Source organism: Streptopelia decaocto (assembly GCF_964273445.1).
Source record: "Streptopelia decaocto genome assembly, chromosome: 4".
NCBI lineage: Eukaryota > Metazoa > Chordata > Aves > Columbiformes > Columbidae > Streptopelia > Streptopelia decaocto.
In genome coordinates this window covers 620602-637853 of record NC_138658.1, presented here as the reverse complement: position 1 = coordinate 637853, position 17252 = coordinate 620602, and the positions used below count along the sequence as shown (strand labels likewise).

Here is a 17252-nt window from a genome sequence, read left to right as displayed (position 1 = left end):
ACTTCTTTGCCCCATTACTGTTCAATTGAACTCATATTACAAGACTTTGGTTTCCTTTCTGTCTAAACAGGTAAAAAACAGCGGCTTAGAAAATGGCTTAGTGTTTAAAATAAAAAACCCATGCAAACACAGGTACAGACATATATACACATGTCATAGAATGAGCCAGAATATTCTTTTTCCTTCCAATTACTTATTTAATTGTTCCAAGTAAAATTTTTTCACAAATTTCTGTATCTTCATACTCACACATATAAAACTATCTGTAATTTATAGTCAATATAAGATAATTGCCTTGTTCCCTAGAACACACAAGAACATGCAAATCCTGCAAGGATTAAGGTCTCTTCAGTCTGTCCTACAGAAGCCATATCCAACAGCTTCTAAGTGTTCAATTTTAATTCTGAATAGAGATATATCCAATAATGCATTTCAGTCCTCATGGTGGTGGATAAGCATTTCCAGGGCTACTTCTTCAGGGTGATTAAATAATCCATTCCTGTTTTCTATTTCAGCAGCCGTTTTCTCTTCTTCAGAAGTGCGTCTCGCAGAGCCAGCTAAATATGAAATGAGTGGAATATTCAGGTAAGAATAATACTGAGACAACACCACTATCACATCAATAACCCTTTTCAAAAACCCACCACACACGTGTCCCTCTGCTACTTCACCAAACCAGATACATTTGTAGACAAGATCTCTGCACCGAAAAACTACTACTCATTCAGAAACAATTTTTTGGTAAACAGACCAAATTTTGTAAGAGAAATCTCCATCTAGCTGCTCACACCATTTGTACTGAAGCTTTTGTATACTGCAGGTAAGGTGGGACTGCAAGATGGAAACTGAGCCTCAATTCGCTTTAAACCGGCTGACTCAGGGAACAGCAAAACCACAGCAGCAGAGAGTAGACAACAGATAATGAACATGAACAGAAGCCCTGGCCATGCTCATGTCCTTCCTACCACTGCTCCATAACTATTTGTACTTCAGTTTAAAACATGTCCACGAATGTAGACAGACCGAATCTGATCCAAGAAACCAGAAAGTAAAAAAATATCAGGGTGCAACTGCAACAGTGTCTATAAATTTCTACAGAAAACAAGAGCAGGGCAGCATTTTCAGCTCCATGAGTAAGAAGTCTGGGTAGAATTTATTCAGAAACATCTACTTAAGTCCCATGAACCTATTTTTAATGATTAAGGACATTGCTAAGGAAAATTCCTGAAGCTATTTATTTAACCTCTGAGACGAACACTACCAGCTTATCAGCTAAAACTGGGAGCAGTAATTGGCAAACACAGCTACAGTGGCAGAAATACTGCGGTTACTTAACTCTTAGCTAAACATAATAGTACAATTAAGCTAAGAGTTGGGCTTCAAATAAAGTGTTTCAGTACATCATTAACAGAACATATATAAAGAACAAGATAAGAATAATGTAAACTGTTGTTCTACTGACTTACTCAATTAGAGGAGATCAAGAAAAAACTTCAGTCCAGCTCAGAGGTAAGCAGGATTAAATGGCGTTTTTTAAAACAGTATTGCAAAGCTGCTTTCCAAGGGAGGGAAGGAGGGATGCTAGAGGTTTTACAAGTGCCATATCACTTCTAAGGAACTTTGTTGTGTATTTCAGACCTGGTTTAGTTGGTTGGGGATTTAGCTCTGGAATACAGACAGTCTGTTTTACTCTACCACCAAAGAGGGCAGCAGAACACAGTGTCCTACAACAATGCACTCCAACTCACTTTTAACGAGTATTGCCAAGTTACGGTCAACACAGCCACTGAAGCTGTGGCCTAATTTAAGTGAAAGAAGTATGAAAGAGTATTCTTTCCTTGCTTAGCTGTTACACTTAAACTTGAAGCATTCATCAGGAATAAGGACTGAAACCACTCAAGTTGGTTTTTTGTGAACCAAGCATAAGAATTATTTGAAGCAGCCATTTCGTATAAATGCCTAGATTGTCCATTCGCTACAGTTTTGTGTGTTTTGAGAGCTGGGTCAATGTGGACAGGCTCATTTGGGGTGAGGCAGAATGAAGCCAAATAAAAAGACTACAGAGGATATTAGTCCAAGTATTCCTGTTTCAAATAGAGACTTAAGATACGTTCTTTCTATTGAGTCTACGAACACTTCCAGTCTTGCTGCTCTTAGGCAACATATTGCAGACAAACATACATTCTCCTTATACTGATCCTGGAAACAACTCATGAAGGAGGATTTATAAAAGCAGCATCTGAACGTGCTCTAGCACAACACAGAATCCAGCAATAAGACAAAAATTAACTCGGAAACAAAAACCCTGCATGATTAGCTGCTTCTCCAAGTTCCTCCTGGAAGATGTTCAAAGGAGTTCCATTTTCTAACACCTGTACCAGCCCGGACGGGCCATGTGCCGGGTTGGCTAGAGGGATTTAGGGCAGCCGGTGGTGGCAGCGCAGCCATTCTGCGCGCAGGGCAGACGGCGGGGCACGGCAGCGCGCCAGCGCTCGGCACACGGCAGCGCGCCCGCGCCAGCGCTCGGCACACGGCAGCACGCCAGCGCTCGGCACACGGCAGCACGCCAGCGCTCGGCACACGGCAGCACACCAGCGCTCGGCACACGGCAGCGCGCCAGCGCTCGGCACACGGCAGCGCGCCCGCGCCAGCGCTCGGCACACGGCAGCACGCCCGCGCCAGCGCTCGGCACACGGCAGCGCGCCCGCGCCAGCGCTCGGCACACGGCAGCGCGCCCGCGCCAGCGCTCGGCACACGGCAGCGCGCCCGCGCCAGCGCTCGGCACACGCTGCCAAGCGCGGCTGAGGAAGGGGCCCAGAGCCGTCACACACCGAGGCAGCACATTGTGCAACCACTGCGGCGGGATAATCCAAAGTGCTTGGGTTTTCCTCAGGAGTTTCCAAAAAGTATTTACATCTATGCTTTAAGTACATTTGTGACAAGCTACTAGATAAACGAGGCCAGGACAGCCAAGTCCACAATGTGACAGTAACAGGAGAAAGGTCAACGAAGGAATATGGAGAGAGAAGCAACACACTAAAAAAGCTTGTCCTGAAATACAACTCCACATCAGGGAAATATTTCTTATGTCACGGGATTTTAGTCAGGGTTCTAATATGATCTGCTTGAGGTTATATAAAGAAAAACAAACCACATCATCATTGTCTTCCTAACCTACATGTGACTTTGCAACAGGGCTTGGTCCGTAATGCATACTGAAGAGACTGACAAAAGCAGATTCACTACCACTATCTCTGACATGCCTCCTCCGGTAGGATTCAAGGGAAGCCACCCAGCCCACCATCCTTTCCAGCAATTAAACCATCCAATTAAACAAAGCCTTCAGGCACAGGATAGACAGCACTCCACTGTAACTTCACTGCTCAGACTGCCGCAGCTATTCTCAATGTCACATTTACCTGTTTTTCCCTGAAAGAACGCTTATTTTTTGTCCGGACGCTATGGCTGTATCTCATCATCATGAAGTTCTTGTTCTTTTGCTTTTCTTTGTTGGACGAACTGGCAAATGGGTTAATTCTTGTTTTCTTTTTCACAAATTCTTTCCTGTCTGTTTTTCCAGCCTAGAATGGACAATGTCATATAACAGGGGGTCATTTTACTTTCCCTACAGTTAACATCAGCTGCAAAGGTTCCATGGCAGTAACAAGAAATCCACGATCATTATGACTTTTGGTGTATGTCACATGCATTTTACATTACTGGCTGTATTACTTATGTTCCAGTGAAAACAGTGTGTCTGTCATGGTATTTTCATCACCCCCTGTGACAGCACAAGGTTGTTCATCTGTCACAGCCCAGAGGCAACAGCACAAAACCATCCAAAGCATTTCTCAACACACAAATGGCACTCATCTTACAGAGACAAGCCCATCACCTCCCTCTGTCTGCAGAAGACAAACACACCCCCAATCTGCAAAGACGGAGTAGGAAATTAGCCAAATTCCTCACCATTGCAGTTGCCAATCTGGTCTCCTTGTCAGATTTAGGCTTCTTATGAAGATGTTCAATATCTCTGAGCGAAAGCAACTCTCCCCTATGCAGGAAAAAATAACAAAAAGCCATGACACACACAACTTGATCTGGTAAGGAAACCAAAGTACCCTCCTGCCCTGCCCTGCTCTCCCAGCTCACACCCTCTTCCTGGGAACCTGCAGGGACGTCCTGGGCCCGGAGCCTTGCAGGCTGCGTGCCCGTTTGCGCCTGCCCCTGCGGAAAGGACTGGCCAAGAGCAAAGCTGGGTGCCCTGCTACAATTCAAAGGTCTATGACCAGGTGACAAGCAAGAGAAAGCATACATCAACATTCAATATCCTACCTGCCCTCCTCCTCTTCATCATCTATTTCAATATTTTTCCTCTTTGCACCTTTGCCGGGTGCAGAATTAAGCTCTTTGGAGAGCTGGGCAAGGCGTATTTTGTGGAAGTCCTCTTGAGTCAGCAGCCTGCTCGTACTGACTGCTGCAGCTTTGGCTTTCCGTTCCTCTATGGGCATGCTTTTTATCTTCTCTGCCTTTGGAAAAAAGCACAAACGAATAATCATCCAGAGCTTTGCAAACCACTTCTGTCCATAATCCATGAGCCTTGCCTCCCAAATACCCACGTAGGGGCAAATACTACTGCAAAGTGCTACAACCAGCTGCTAAGATTCTTCAGTCCTATATTCAACATGTAGTTTCAGAAGAAAGAAGTACGTTGAGTCCTTCGTATTTCAGAATCAATAAAAGCACTTGTGTACATGTGAGCTCTGAAGGAATTCAGCACTGGAACAGAATTCCCCCACCTCTCCTCCCCTCAGCCTGACTACACGTGTACTTCAGCGCAGGTATTACAGCACATTTAAACCTCTCTGATTCTGGTCAAGTAACTCCACAGCCCTGTAAATTAGTTATGAGCAGCCACTTGAAGGTAAGAAGCAGGATAATGTGTGCAATATCAACATTCACTTGTGTGTGGGGGAGAAGACACATAAAACTTACTACTTGTTGCTGCTCCTCATCTGAGGAGTGATGCACATCAATCCATTCTCCATCTTCGTTATCCTCCTCACTCAGACTAGCGCTTTCCCATCCATCTGCTCAGGGAAGAAGTGCACAGAGCTCTTCATACAGTTTCATCTTGGCTGCGTGTGTTCCAAAGAATTTCAGATTGCTTCCCAAGCTCTCGCTGCCTCTCACCCCCCATCTGCTAACAGCATTAATGCCCAGGGCTGCGCTAACCAAAACCAAACGAGCTGCAGGCCTCAGCATCCCAGCCTTACAACTACACTCACATTACTAACACAAAAAGTACTTCACACATCTGATGGATAAATCACTCACAATTAGCCAGGACATCCATAGCTGAACAGCCCAGCAGCTCCCATGCTTTTACCCACTGGCAAGCTCAGCTACCAGACTGCAGCTGGCACGGGACTGACTTCAACCTGTGCAAATATCTCAGCTTGGACTTCTCAGTGCACCCACCTCGCAAACACATTCAGCTGTGGACACTAACTTCTATGGTGAAATTGCCTATCATACAGCAGTGTAAAACCTTTTTAAACACACACCCCCACAGAACAGACTGCTTGAAACACCCGGTGTACTTTGTCATTCCTGTGAGCTGCATTTTCTTAATACATCTCTTAATTATGCATTTATAACCAATGTAGAACAGTAGACAGAGCCTTGGCAGGAAATGCATTTATGTACATCTCACACACTCAAAACCCGGCCACAGAAAACACCCAAAGCAGGGGGCAACAAGTGAGTGCTACAGCACTGTGCATTGCAAAGCTTAACTCTCCTCTGATGTTCAAGATGCTCCAAACAAAGTGCATTTGGGACAGGCTCTGAAGAACCAGTTTTCAGACACTCCTTATAACACTGCTTAGCAATGGCATACCCCATCTCTGCCCCCATCATCTAAACAAGGCGGGAAACAAATACAGACATTTGCAAGCCACACAGCGTACTACAGCAAGAAATTAAATGCAGAAACACCAGGGTTTATGTCCAAATAAAAACTTAGTAACAATGACACAAAATAGAAGTAATAGAGCCAAAAAAAAAGCCAACCTTCCTCTTGATTTCCTCCCTTCTCCTTTTGACTCTCAACATGCAGCACTTCTGCTCCTGGAATATAATCCTTGGCATCCAGCTCCCCATACTCATGAATCCTGGCTTCCACCGAGGCCTCGGTGGGCTTACCCTGGAGCAAAGCAAGGACGTGTTCAGCAGGCTGCTATTTTAATGCCCACAAAACCATAAAACACACAAGCCACAGGAGAGGAGGATGCAGGTAGAAAAGATACAGTTCCACCTGATGGTAAAAGATCTTGAATGACTGAGAAGCTCAATTAACTCTAGGAAGTTAGTTGTTGTGGGGAGTAATTCAGGGCTCGGGCGATCGAGTGCACCCACCACAACAGTCAAGCTTCTCAAGCATGATGTGCCAAGGAGTTTGATAAATCTGAACTAAGTACCACATCAGAATGCAGCAAGGGAACGGGCAGAGGGAGCAAACACACCATCCCGCCTCACGCTCAAGAGGCTGGGAGACTCGTTCTCAGTATTTTCCGTGCACAAGCCTATGTTCACAGGGAATGCAATGCACAGGAACACTTACCCTGAATTTCTTCTGCAGCATCTCTGGGTTCAGCGACCGGAAAAGGTGTATCAGAGTTCTTGCAGACATCATCACATCTACCCAGAAAACAACAACAGAAAGAATCAGGAATAAGTACAGAACAGCAGAACCTTGAACAAACGGAAAGGTCACTCGGTCAGTATCGACAGCCCCCTCACACATTTTCTGAAGTTACAGCTCCTGCCAATTTCTCCAATGCAGGACCCAGCTCTTACTTGGGGCCAAATCTTTATCAGCAACCAGTTTCCCTTTTTGAGTTCTCAGTTCCCCCACCGTAACTACCCTCAACTGTTTAGTCTCTTAGGTATATGCACTCCAAATACGGAGAAATTCAGACATATTGAAAATTATACCTCTCAGTTCATATAAAAATAAAGCATTATTATTATAAAGGCTACAACAATGGAGAACCAGATGATAGAGGAGAAAAAATGATCCAGAAGCCATATCCATGTAATAGACTTACTTTTGTTTTTGTGAGTCTTGTACTGAACAAGGTCTTGGAGCAGATCTTCAGTCATGGCTAATGGACACCTTGCAGTGATTTCTTTTATTGCATTGATTCTGAAAAACGGAAAGTGAAACATGTTGTGAACACTGTGGTTGGGAAAGGCTCCTACTGGCCCACTGAGAGGCTGAATTATCTGGAACTCGAAGAGCCTTACACAGCATTTACACAACTTTTAGTTTACTAGAGGAGAACATCACAAGGTACTTTCCGTGCTGTAATTCTTCAAACCCTTATACCTTTTGCCCTTGCTCTGTACTTTCCAGCCATTATTTTATCTCATCTCAGGCCTCAGGGTTCCGCAGCTGCAGTCTGCGTCCAGGCACAGCAGCAAAAGCACTCGGTCCCCGAGCCAAGAACAACTGTCACAGCTCGAGCCAACCACAAGCAGGCAAAGGACAGTATAACAAGTCCCTGTGCTCATACAAATTCTTTTTAAGCCATCTTCATGCACACTCTGACTAAATCCACACCTGGATTAAAACCACATCAAGAAGTAAAGAAATAGCTCACAAAACACTCCAAGTGCAGCAGTGCACCGTGGTCCTCCCCTGTCAGCTGCTTCATCTGCTGGAGGGACAGCTCAGCTCTCCCAGAACCGCTGCTCGGTCTCCACTCCACAAACACACTCGGTCTCGGCCTCCACAAACACCTCTCCTGACTAATCGAAGCACATGGCAGCTTCACTAACAGCAGCAGTTCAACTTGGTAACAGTGACATTTCATCTACCACACAGGACAACTTGCAGTCCTGAATTAGGATGCTATCTGCTCACTGAATATATACAAAGGGTATTTATTTCACAGGCAAGATGTCTGCCCTCAAAACAGGAACAATGTCTGGGAGGGAAAAATACAAGACCAAAGGAGAAAGCAAAAAAATGCACATCATGAAATCCCAAAGAGCTGAAGCCTTAACTCTAAGTACCAACCCCATCATTCAGGGCATTTAGGGGACTGCCAACTAAAGAGAAAGTTCACATAGAAATCATGTCCTAGGTTGTTTTTTCTCAGGTGGGTTCTTCAAAGCATAGTATGGATGACAGAACTATCTCAAGTGGTTTAAAAACAAAACCTTTTTCTACATGGAGTGAGTTTCACAGTTCTTGTGACATTCTGTACCCACCCTACGGTCATCACCTCCCCGGAGTTCTTGTCGGTGACAAAGTTGTTGGCAATTGTCATTAGCACTGACTGAATAATCTGAAATAAGAAAAAAGGAGAAAAGCTTACTGCATATTTAATAAAATTCTGAACATTATTAATTACTCAGAGCCCTTTTCACAGAAAGATACAACTCGTATTTGCCTGTATAGCCTGTAAACATTTTCTAGACAACTTGTCATGCAGAAATTAAGTCACTGGACATGGAGGTTGGTTCCCTTTCCAAAAACAACCCCTTGGAACTTTCAGAAGTAGCCAAAATTACCATAAGCTTTTCAAAAGAAAGCAGCTGACCAGATTCCCTTCCACCCCCTCCCCACCAATGCACTTGTTATGTCTCTATGCTGGCCCACTGTCCATTTTCACCACCACCCAATCTAGGAGTACTGACCTCAGGTGGTACCAGCTGATGTGAAGCTTGTGCAGCAAACAGAAGAATCTTTGTCACTTCTGGAAGGGGAAAAAAAGGTGGTAAGAAGTCAAAGTCCACTGCTGCAGCCTGGCCTGGCTGACAGCCACATCCACCACAACAGCTCAACAAGCCGCTCTGAGTCTCAAAGCCATGTTAGTCTGAAGCTACTCGGGACAACTATTTCTCCTTTGCCACCAAGCATCAGGAACTCCCCTCGCCTCCACCCCAGCAGCAGCACAGGCCCTTCATAGCCAGCTAAAACCAAAGGAATGCTCTACAACTAGAGTGAAACGTGACTAGAGGAAAAGAGTAGAGGACAGTGCTGCTTTGCTCAACTAGTCAGGACTTGCTCTGGAACCAGGGACTCGGTAGGTGAATTGTGTTCCATTGTGGCATTCCTCAAGTGCTCAAGGAAGCAGCATTGAGTGCACACAGCTTCCATTCGAGCACTAAGTGCTCTGCGCTTGTGGCAGTCAGGGCTTCTCACTTCATCCGCAGCCTCTGGGCTGCTCTCGATTCCTCCTAAGCTACTGCTGCCTGTTCACTTACAGCAGCACTTCTAGGAACTGACCATCCATGTGGCAGGAAGGACCGGCAGCATTACCTACTCGTAGCTACTTACCTCTCTGATGGGGCTGGAGGAACCTCTGAATGAAGGGATAGAAGTTAAAAAGAAAAAGCTGCAGGAAAGAAATAAATTGTAATAGATTAGCTTGTCTTTTAACTTGAGATCACCTTCATAGGCTGATACGCTGTAAAACAACTGATGATTCTACACAGCTTGCTCTCCAAATGCCTTCAACTTTATTACATGATGCAGTCTTGTCTTGAGCTTTAAATATGTGAAGAAAAGGAACTCACTTGTCCAAAGGAAATACAAAGCTCAGTCCTAAACTCTGTGAAACCCAGAGAATAGTCTTGTGAGACTGCACAGCATTCAAACCAGGGCAGTCTGCTGCATGATCCTGCAGTACGTCACTTCCCTCAGCCACAGGAACACAACCTTCTCTCCCCAAACACACAGACTGTTGCTAAGTGCACTTGCATTTAGCATCTGAGTCCATTCAGTAATTTCTCCAGCGAGACCTGAAAAAGGATTTATTGCTGAAGCAGCCTCAGACCTGGAAACACACCTCCCACACAACTTGACAAGATCTGTCTACAGAACACATACTTCAGGTTCAGTTCTGCCTAAGCCTCACACAACGGGGAAGTAGCACAGACTCAGGCCAGACACCACAGCAACACTCAGGTCTGAGTAATTCCAGCTTCTTGGTAACCTTTGGGATACTCCCAAGGACTGTCTCTCCCCTGCCCTGCAGAGCCCAGGAAGAGCAGATTACAAGCAGGGCTTTGGCTATACCCACAGCATGCTGTACGTAAGCAATTGCTGGACTCCTCTGCAAAGCCTTTCTCCTTGGAAGAACCTCCCAGAGGTCTGTCTGTTCGAGACAGCTCAGCTATCACAGACCAACAGGCTTCTCGAGCGGAGCTCACTCCGTACCACACATGTACAGCACTGTGCCATTCCACAAGGCCCACTGGCCAACACCTCAGCAAACGTCATTTTTCAACATACAGCAAAGTCACAGCTCATTTTCCAGAGGCACAGTGCCAGAGCACACACCGGCTGCCATCAGACCATTCAAACATTAACAGTACATACCTCATGTATTCCGACTAGTCTAGATATAAGGTCCATGAGCATCATCTTCACTTCAAATCGTTCCTTACAGTTCTCCAGCTGCTTCAGCAGTTTCTCTGCAAAGTCTAGAACAAGCAATAACAGGTTTGTGGTAGACTCAAAGAGCACAGTGCAAAACTCAACTAGGATGGTGTTAGAAATGGCAGTCAGTTCAGTTCATTTGGTTTTTAAGCCCCAGTATCCTTGCACAGAGAAATTCAAGGTGGCCAGAGAACTACTCCTGATTGCTTATTTTTCATCTCATGGAGGGTCTAAAGCTGTGCACACGTTCAACAGGAAACCAGAACAAGTTCCACACCATCACAGACACTAGGTCAATATTTAAAGGTTTTTAGACACATTTTGGGTCCATCTGAAAAACAAGGTCCCCAGAGGTTCAACTAGATCACACTGAGGACAAGACAAGCAATATTCAACTAGTAATAGCAAGACTTTTTTAACAAGGGCAAGCCAAATAAGCCATAGCAGGTAACCTGCTCCCTATTCACGTACATTATGGCCCTCACACAGTAAGAAAGAGGTAGAGAGCCACATTCTGATCTGTAGCAACCTGAAGCAGATGATACAATATCACTCCTTGTCTGTCTACAAGTGTTCCACTACAATCATAACAGGACTGATCTCACTTCCGTAAATGCTCTGACACTCTAGGATAAAGCACGCTACAAGCATCTACCCGTCACTTTAATTCTCCTCAAAAGTTGTGTCTAAAATTCAGTGTCTAGGATTGACATGTAACTTGAAATTAAGACAAAATACAATGCAAACTTACCTTGTGGATCATGAATCAAGTGAATAGCAGAAAAGTTGAACACCTCTGGCTTGCTCTTCTTCTTCTGTTTCTGCATGGCAAAAAGAGAGACTTTTCTTCTCCCTGAAAAAGCTGCACCTGCTTCAGCTTCAGGCTGCTGGTGAAAGCTGCTCTGTACCATTCTTCTCTTCTAAAAGAGGTACCTGGATTCTAGCAAGTAATCTGTCATCCTTTTCAACTGCATAGGGCTTTCAGCCACCTGACTTAATACGCAACAGGAGCTGCATTATAGTCACTTGTCAAGCAGCTACATTCTCTAATTAGGGGACCACAAAAAGGGTACCTAGAGCAGAACTAATCCACAGCTTAGACTAAGTCCATTTCCAAGTATCTCCCAGGCAAACATCTTATGCCTGGCCAGGAGATGCTGAAGACATTTACCTAGAAGAGATGCCAACAGGCAGGGGACACACGAGTCCTGCACTCGGTGGTGTTTCACCTTAAGCCTTCAAGTCAGACACCACTCACCTTGAGAACCTTCATTGCTTTCTCCAGTTTCTTCTTGCGCTTGGTGGTTTTCTTGTTGGTTGCATAGCGCATCATGAGATCTCTGGCTGTGGGAACATCATCCTTCGGAAAGAACATCAGTAAAACAACACTCAAAGTCAGGCCTCAAACAGGTATCAGAAATAAAAACTAACGGTATTTTACAGGATCATGTACTGTATTTGAAAACTCTCCTTCATAATCATCATACAGAAATACAGGCATCTAAAATCCCAATTCCATAAAACTAGCCACATACCTATATGCAAGAGAAATCAACAATATTTAGCAGCACATTGTCACAGTAGTATTTACAGCTGGATAATTACCCAGGATTGTTCAGTCAGACAAACTATTCTATTCTGTATTAGGAGGCTGTAGACTGAAATGCTGTTAGGTTATCAGCCTTCAGGGTAACTGAAGTATGTTCATTGGTACATAAACGGGAAATAAAGCGCAAGAGAGAGAACTGAAGACAGACAGCTAAAAAACTAAACCACCTTCCAACACAGCAGCCAAAAGCCACCTCCCACAATTCCACATTACACATCCAGCAACTCATTAGCTTAATGAACTACACTGACTAGCCCCTGCTTAGGTCTTCCAAATGAATCCCTTCCTTCCCAAGGACAAGAGGGAAGCGAAGGAACTCAGCACCGGTCCGTACACAGCCAGCCAAGACATTCTGCTGCAGCTGGCACCAGCTCCCAAAGCCACTAAACTCTCGTGAAGCATGCAAACGTCTGGAGCACACAGGATGGGTTGAGTAACAACCAGACAGCGGCGGAGCCAGGGTCACTGGTGAGACTGGTGAGGAGCTTCGAGAATGGAGAGGAGGTTTAATCGCAACACTCACCTCAGACTCTGAGTCACTGTCCTGTTTCTCATCTTCATCTTTCCCAAGAAAGAACTTCAAACTGGCAACTAACACCTGAAAAGGAAATTAAGTTCATATAGCACAGGACAAACCAACAGGAGTATTTACAACAGTCATACATCCACATCTTATGTTACACAAAGACTCCTCCATTTTTTTTACAAGCATGAATATGAACAGAAAGCAAACCAAACCACAGACTGAAAGCCATCAATATTTTGCACATACAGTCAACTTTTGCTGCCCATCCTCAACAACCAGAGGCACATGAAGATTCAAAAAGCTGCTGGGCTCCCATAATGCCTGGGGCAAGTTTAGAGACCCAAATTCTCTTGCTACCATTCTGCAAAGCCATTTCCACCTAATTGCTCCATGCCAGCTTAATGAGGAATCCTGCACAGCTGATCCGGACACCTGCCTGCCCCACACCTGCCGTAAGCCAAGGGCTCCCTTCTGGTGCTCTGCACTGAGGAACCAAATCCCACCTCCTGCAACACCACAAGTGGCATTTTAAAAATAAAGCCAGTAGAACTAAAAAGATGACTGAAGCTTGTTAGCAACTGCAGTAACACACTAACAAGCCACCCCCAGGAAGAAGGTAACCTGGGTAACATCCAGCTTCATGAAGCAATTCTTCCTCACCTTTGTCACTTTGGAAAAGCAGGCAGTCGTGATGACATTTACTGTTTTGGCATCATTCCTGGAAAACAAACCGCACCTTTAAAGTTTGGCAATTTTAATTTGTTCTCAGAAAAATAAATCTCATGAAATAACACTCCCAAAAAGCAGGAAGCTCCAGGCCCCCAGTGCTCCAAGGAGACAGGCTAAGAGGTTATGCTTCCATCATTTCCTTGAACTCTAGCACAGGAGTGGCTTGACCTAGACAGACATTCACATTCCATCCAGTTCATGCTGTGGCTGAAGAAACACAATCTCCTGGATGAAAACTAAACAGATTCCCACTTTTTCCACTGGGAAAAATAAAATCCCTGCCTGATTAAAAAAATCTGCGTCCAATTCTAACTAATGCTAGAAAAGCAGCTGCATAGTTTTGAGATAAAGCATGCTCTAAAAATAAGGGTTTAGAAGTAAAATCTGCAGAAATAAATTGGATTTTATATTACATCTCACATACATACAAACCTGCTTTTTAAAACTGCCAAAGTACTTTCCTCTCAGCAACACTTATTGTCAGAAGTCCCTGTTCTTTAGAGAAAACAGTTCTCAGCCCACTACTACACCACACAAATCTTAGAGCTGTTGTGACCTTTTTCATTTATGGCACAGAATCTTACTGCTTCACAAAAAAATCCAAACCTGAAAGCACCCATCAGATCAGTCAACTCAAATCAGCTTGGAAACGTAAGAGAACAAAAGGCAAAACTCCCGTCCCCACTGCACACCACAAGCTGTATGCTAATCCTCACAGCTCTAACGAGCTAAAGCTCAAAAATGCAAGCTGCACATCGCTTTGGTTTCAAGGGCAATTTACACACCATTTTCAACGGAAACATTAAATACTCAACAACTAAGACTTCCCAGCTTACAGTATTTGTCAGCTAAAACACATTCCACAAAATCCAGCCTCACTGGAATAGAAAGAAAAGAAAACCACGTACGTCACCACCCCCCACGTGACATTTTGCACTATGTGCCACAAGCGATGTCAGCATGGCCACCCCAAAATAACCAGGGAATCAATACGAGTCTGCCAGACCTACCAAATATTCCTTCTGTAAAGCTCGATCATCACATCCAGAGAGATCTTGGCAGCAGTGGGATTGCTGTCTCTCAGCATCGTGTACATGAAGTTCTGCAGCGTCTAAGAAAAACATTAGCAAGCACTTATTTTAAGTCTTGTACCATATAGAGAGATTTAATTCAAGGATCTCTGAAACCTGAAATACTTACTGTATTGACTTTATTGTTTTTGTGTTTAGCATTGACATTCTTGATGTCTGTCACGATGTGAGTGTACAGAGTCTGAAAACAGAGAGATGACAGGGAGTAACTACACGAGCCGCAGGGAGCAATGCAGGTGCATTGTGACCTCTCCTGAGTCTTGATGTACTAAAGTGAGATGCCAAGGTGATCATCACTAATATTAGTTTCCCTTTTAAGCTACAATTGGAAAACCACTAAGTTAGACTGTAAATCCACACTTATGATTAGTTTTCATGTATTGGATAAGTGTACTCAATTTACAACACAAGCTGCACTGAAGGTGGGACAATGAACAGGATGAAGCGTGCCTTAAAGAGCCCCCACTGTTCCTGCGCTCAGGCACCTTCTGATGTCTGCTTTAGTAATTCTGGTCACAAAGCAACTCCTGCCATCCTCACAGCAGCAAACCTGAGACACAGCCGGACTCAGTTTTCAGACAGAATTCACCAGGGCGTGCTCCAAGAGCAACGTGTCTGTGGGTTTCACTGCACACTCACCCAAGCTGCTCCCTGCAAATGCGGGACAGAGCTCCAGCCTGCAAGAGCACAGACCCATGTTCACAGCAGCATTCTCCACCGCTAATTAGACACAGATCAAGCCACACAAACGAGGTCTTAGGGACACAGTTTAAGGACAGTGTTAGGCTAGCTGTTGGACTTGATCCTGAGGGTCTTCCCAACTAAAATGATTGTATGATTGCATGATTCTATGGATCTGGTGCTGTCAGTTGCTGAAAGGGCAGGACTACTGTGAACTGAAGTTTGGTCCTAGGAGAAGGAGAAGAGCTGCCTGCCAGCACCACGCTGCTTCTGGCAAGTTGGACAAAACCTACTGGAAATCAAGACCAGCTTTTGTAGGCATGGCTTACTTTTCGCAGAAGTTTATCGTGACACCGCAGCAGCTGAAAGAAGAGCTCCAGCAAACTTGTTGGATTTATGAGATTCTTGTTTCTTAACAAGATCAAAGCCTTACAGAAAGTCTGTAAGAGAAAGCGGGGAATCAGAACTTCATAATAACCCACAGTTTCCACCTTTATTTAAAATAAAAAAGCGAACTATTACTCCAATCTCAACAGCACAGGGCATATATTAAGGACAGGGCTGTGTGGCACGGGTCTCACCATGCGCAGGTCAGCGTCCAGCACCGTGTGGTGGTAGGAGAGCAGGTCCTTGAGCTGCTGCGGGAAGTTCAGCATGTGCTCCGGGTAGCAGTGGGCGACCTGCGGGACAGCAGACGTGGAAAACCCAGCAAGCACTCCAGAGCCCAGCCGGCACTCCGGAAACACGCAGCACCGCTGCCCAGAGCCCAGCCGGCACTGCGGACACAGAGCGCACCGCTGCCCAGAGCCCAGCCGGCACTGCGGACACAGACCGCACCGCTGCCCAGAGCCCAGCCGGCACTGCGGACACACACCGCACCGCTGCCCAGAGCCCAGCCGACACTGCGGACACACACCGCACCGCTGCCCAGAGCCCAGCCGGCACTGCGGACACACACCGCACCGCTGCCCAGAGCCCAGCCGGCACCGCGGACACACACCGCACCGCTGCCCAGAGCCCAGCCGGCACTGCGGACACACACCGCACCGCTGCCCAGAGCCCAGCCGGCACTGCGGACACACACCGCACCGCTGCCCAGAGCCCAGCCGGCACTGCGGACACAGACCGCACCGCTGCCCAGAGCCCAGCCGGCACTGCGGACACACACCGCACCGCTGCCCAGAGCCCAGCCGGCACTGCGGACACACACCGCACCGCTGCCCAGAGCCCAGCCGGCACTGCGGACACACACCGCACCGCTGCCCAGAGCCCAGCCGGCACTGCGGACACAGACCGCACCGCTGCCCAGAGCCCAGCCGGCACTGCGGACACACACCGCACCGCTGCCCAGAGCCCAGCCGGCACTGCGGACACACACCGCACCGCTGCCCAGAGCCCAGCCGGCACTGCGGACACACACCGCACCGCTGCCCAGAGCCCAGCCGGCACTGCGGACACACACCGCACCGCTGCCCAGAGCTCGGGCGGCGCTCAGCCCCAGAGCAGCTCAGGCTGCCCGGCCAGCCAGGCTCGGCCCGAGGCAGGGCTCACCTGCGCCAGGAACATCACCAGCTCCGCCAGCTCCCTGCTGGGCTTGTCCGGCTGGAACGTGAAGATCTCCAGGTGGGACTGGTAGTGGTGGTACTGCTGGAGGAACTGCGGGCACACGGGAGGCGGCTGTAGGGCGGCCCCGGGCTGCCCCGCCGCCCCCGGCCCCCGCCCCGGCCGCCCCGCTCCCTACCTCCTCGGTGTAGGAGGCGGGGTCCCGCTTGACGAGGTTCTGCAGCTGCGGCAGGTTGCTGGGCAGCTTGTTTCCCTGCCGGCCCGACATGGTGCCGCGACCCGCCCGGCGCCTCCGCACACGTGAGCTACGCCCTGCGCGCCGCCATCTTGGACCGCCCCCGACCGGCGCCGCCGAGGGACACACTTCCGCGAGGGGCACCGTGTGACTGCCGGCGCGCGGGGGACGGAGCCGGGAAAGCGGCTTCCGGCTGCTCCTCCCTCTTACCGACCGAGGCTTCCGGCAACCCTGCCGAAGTGTGAAACAGCGGGAGGTCAATTGCGTGAGCACAACTTCCTTCTCTGCAGCTTTCCAAATTGTTCCCGTCTCTTACTTGCCCCGTGTAACCACCTGAGCACACATTTGCTAAACAGGTTGCC

At 47.0% G+C, this 17252-nt stretch overlaps 1 protein-coding gene across 1 annotated transcript; it reads right to left on the bottom strand.

Moving 5' to 3' along the window:
* Positions 1–185: 185 nt before the first annotated feature.
* SDAD1 (SDA1 domain containing 1) lies at positions 186–17034 on the bottom strand. Its single transcript, XM_082051222.1, has 22 exons — positions 16834–17034; positions 16644–16748; positions 15674–15772; positions 15422–15532; positions 14521–14592; positions 14331–14431; positions 13252–13309; positions 12589–12663; positions 11715–11816; positions 11208–11277; positions 10397–10500; positions 9353–9410; positions 8710–8768; positions 8281–8357; positions 7113–7210; positions 6626–6702; positions 6076–6208; positions 4996–5090; positions 4336–4529; positions 3970–4054; positions 3420–3581; positions 186–557 (listed from the first exon to the last, which is right to left on the bottom strand). Exons 1-22 carry the CDS (start codon positions 16921–16923, stop codon positions 507–509), a joined length of 2076 nt encoding a protein of 691 aa, XP_081907348.1. The 5' UTR covers positions 16924–17034; the 3' UTR covers positions 186–506.
* Between the last annotated feature and the right edge of the window lie 218 nt (positions 17035–17252).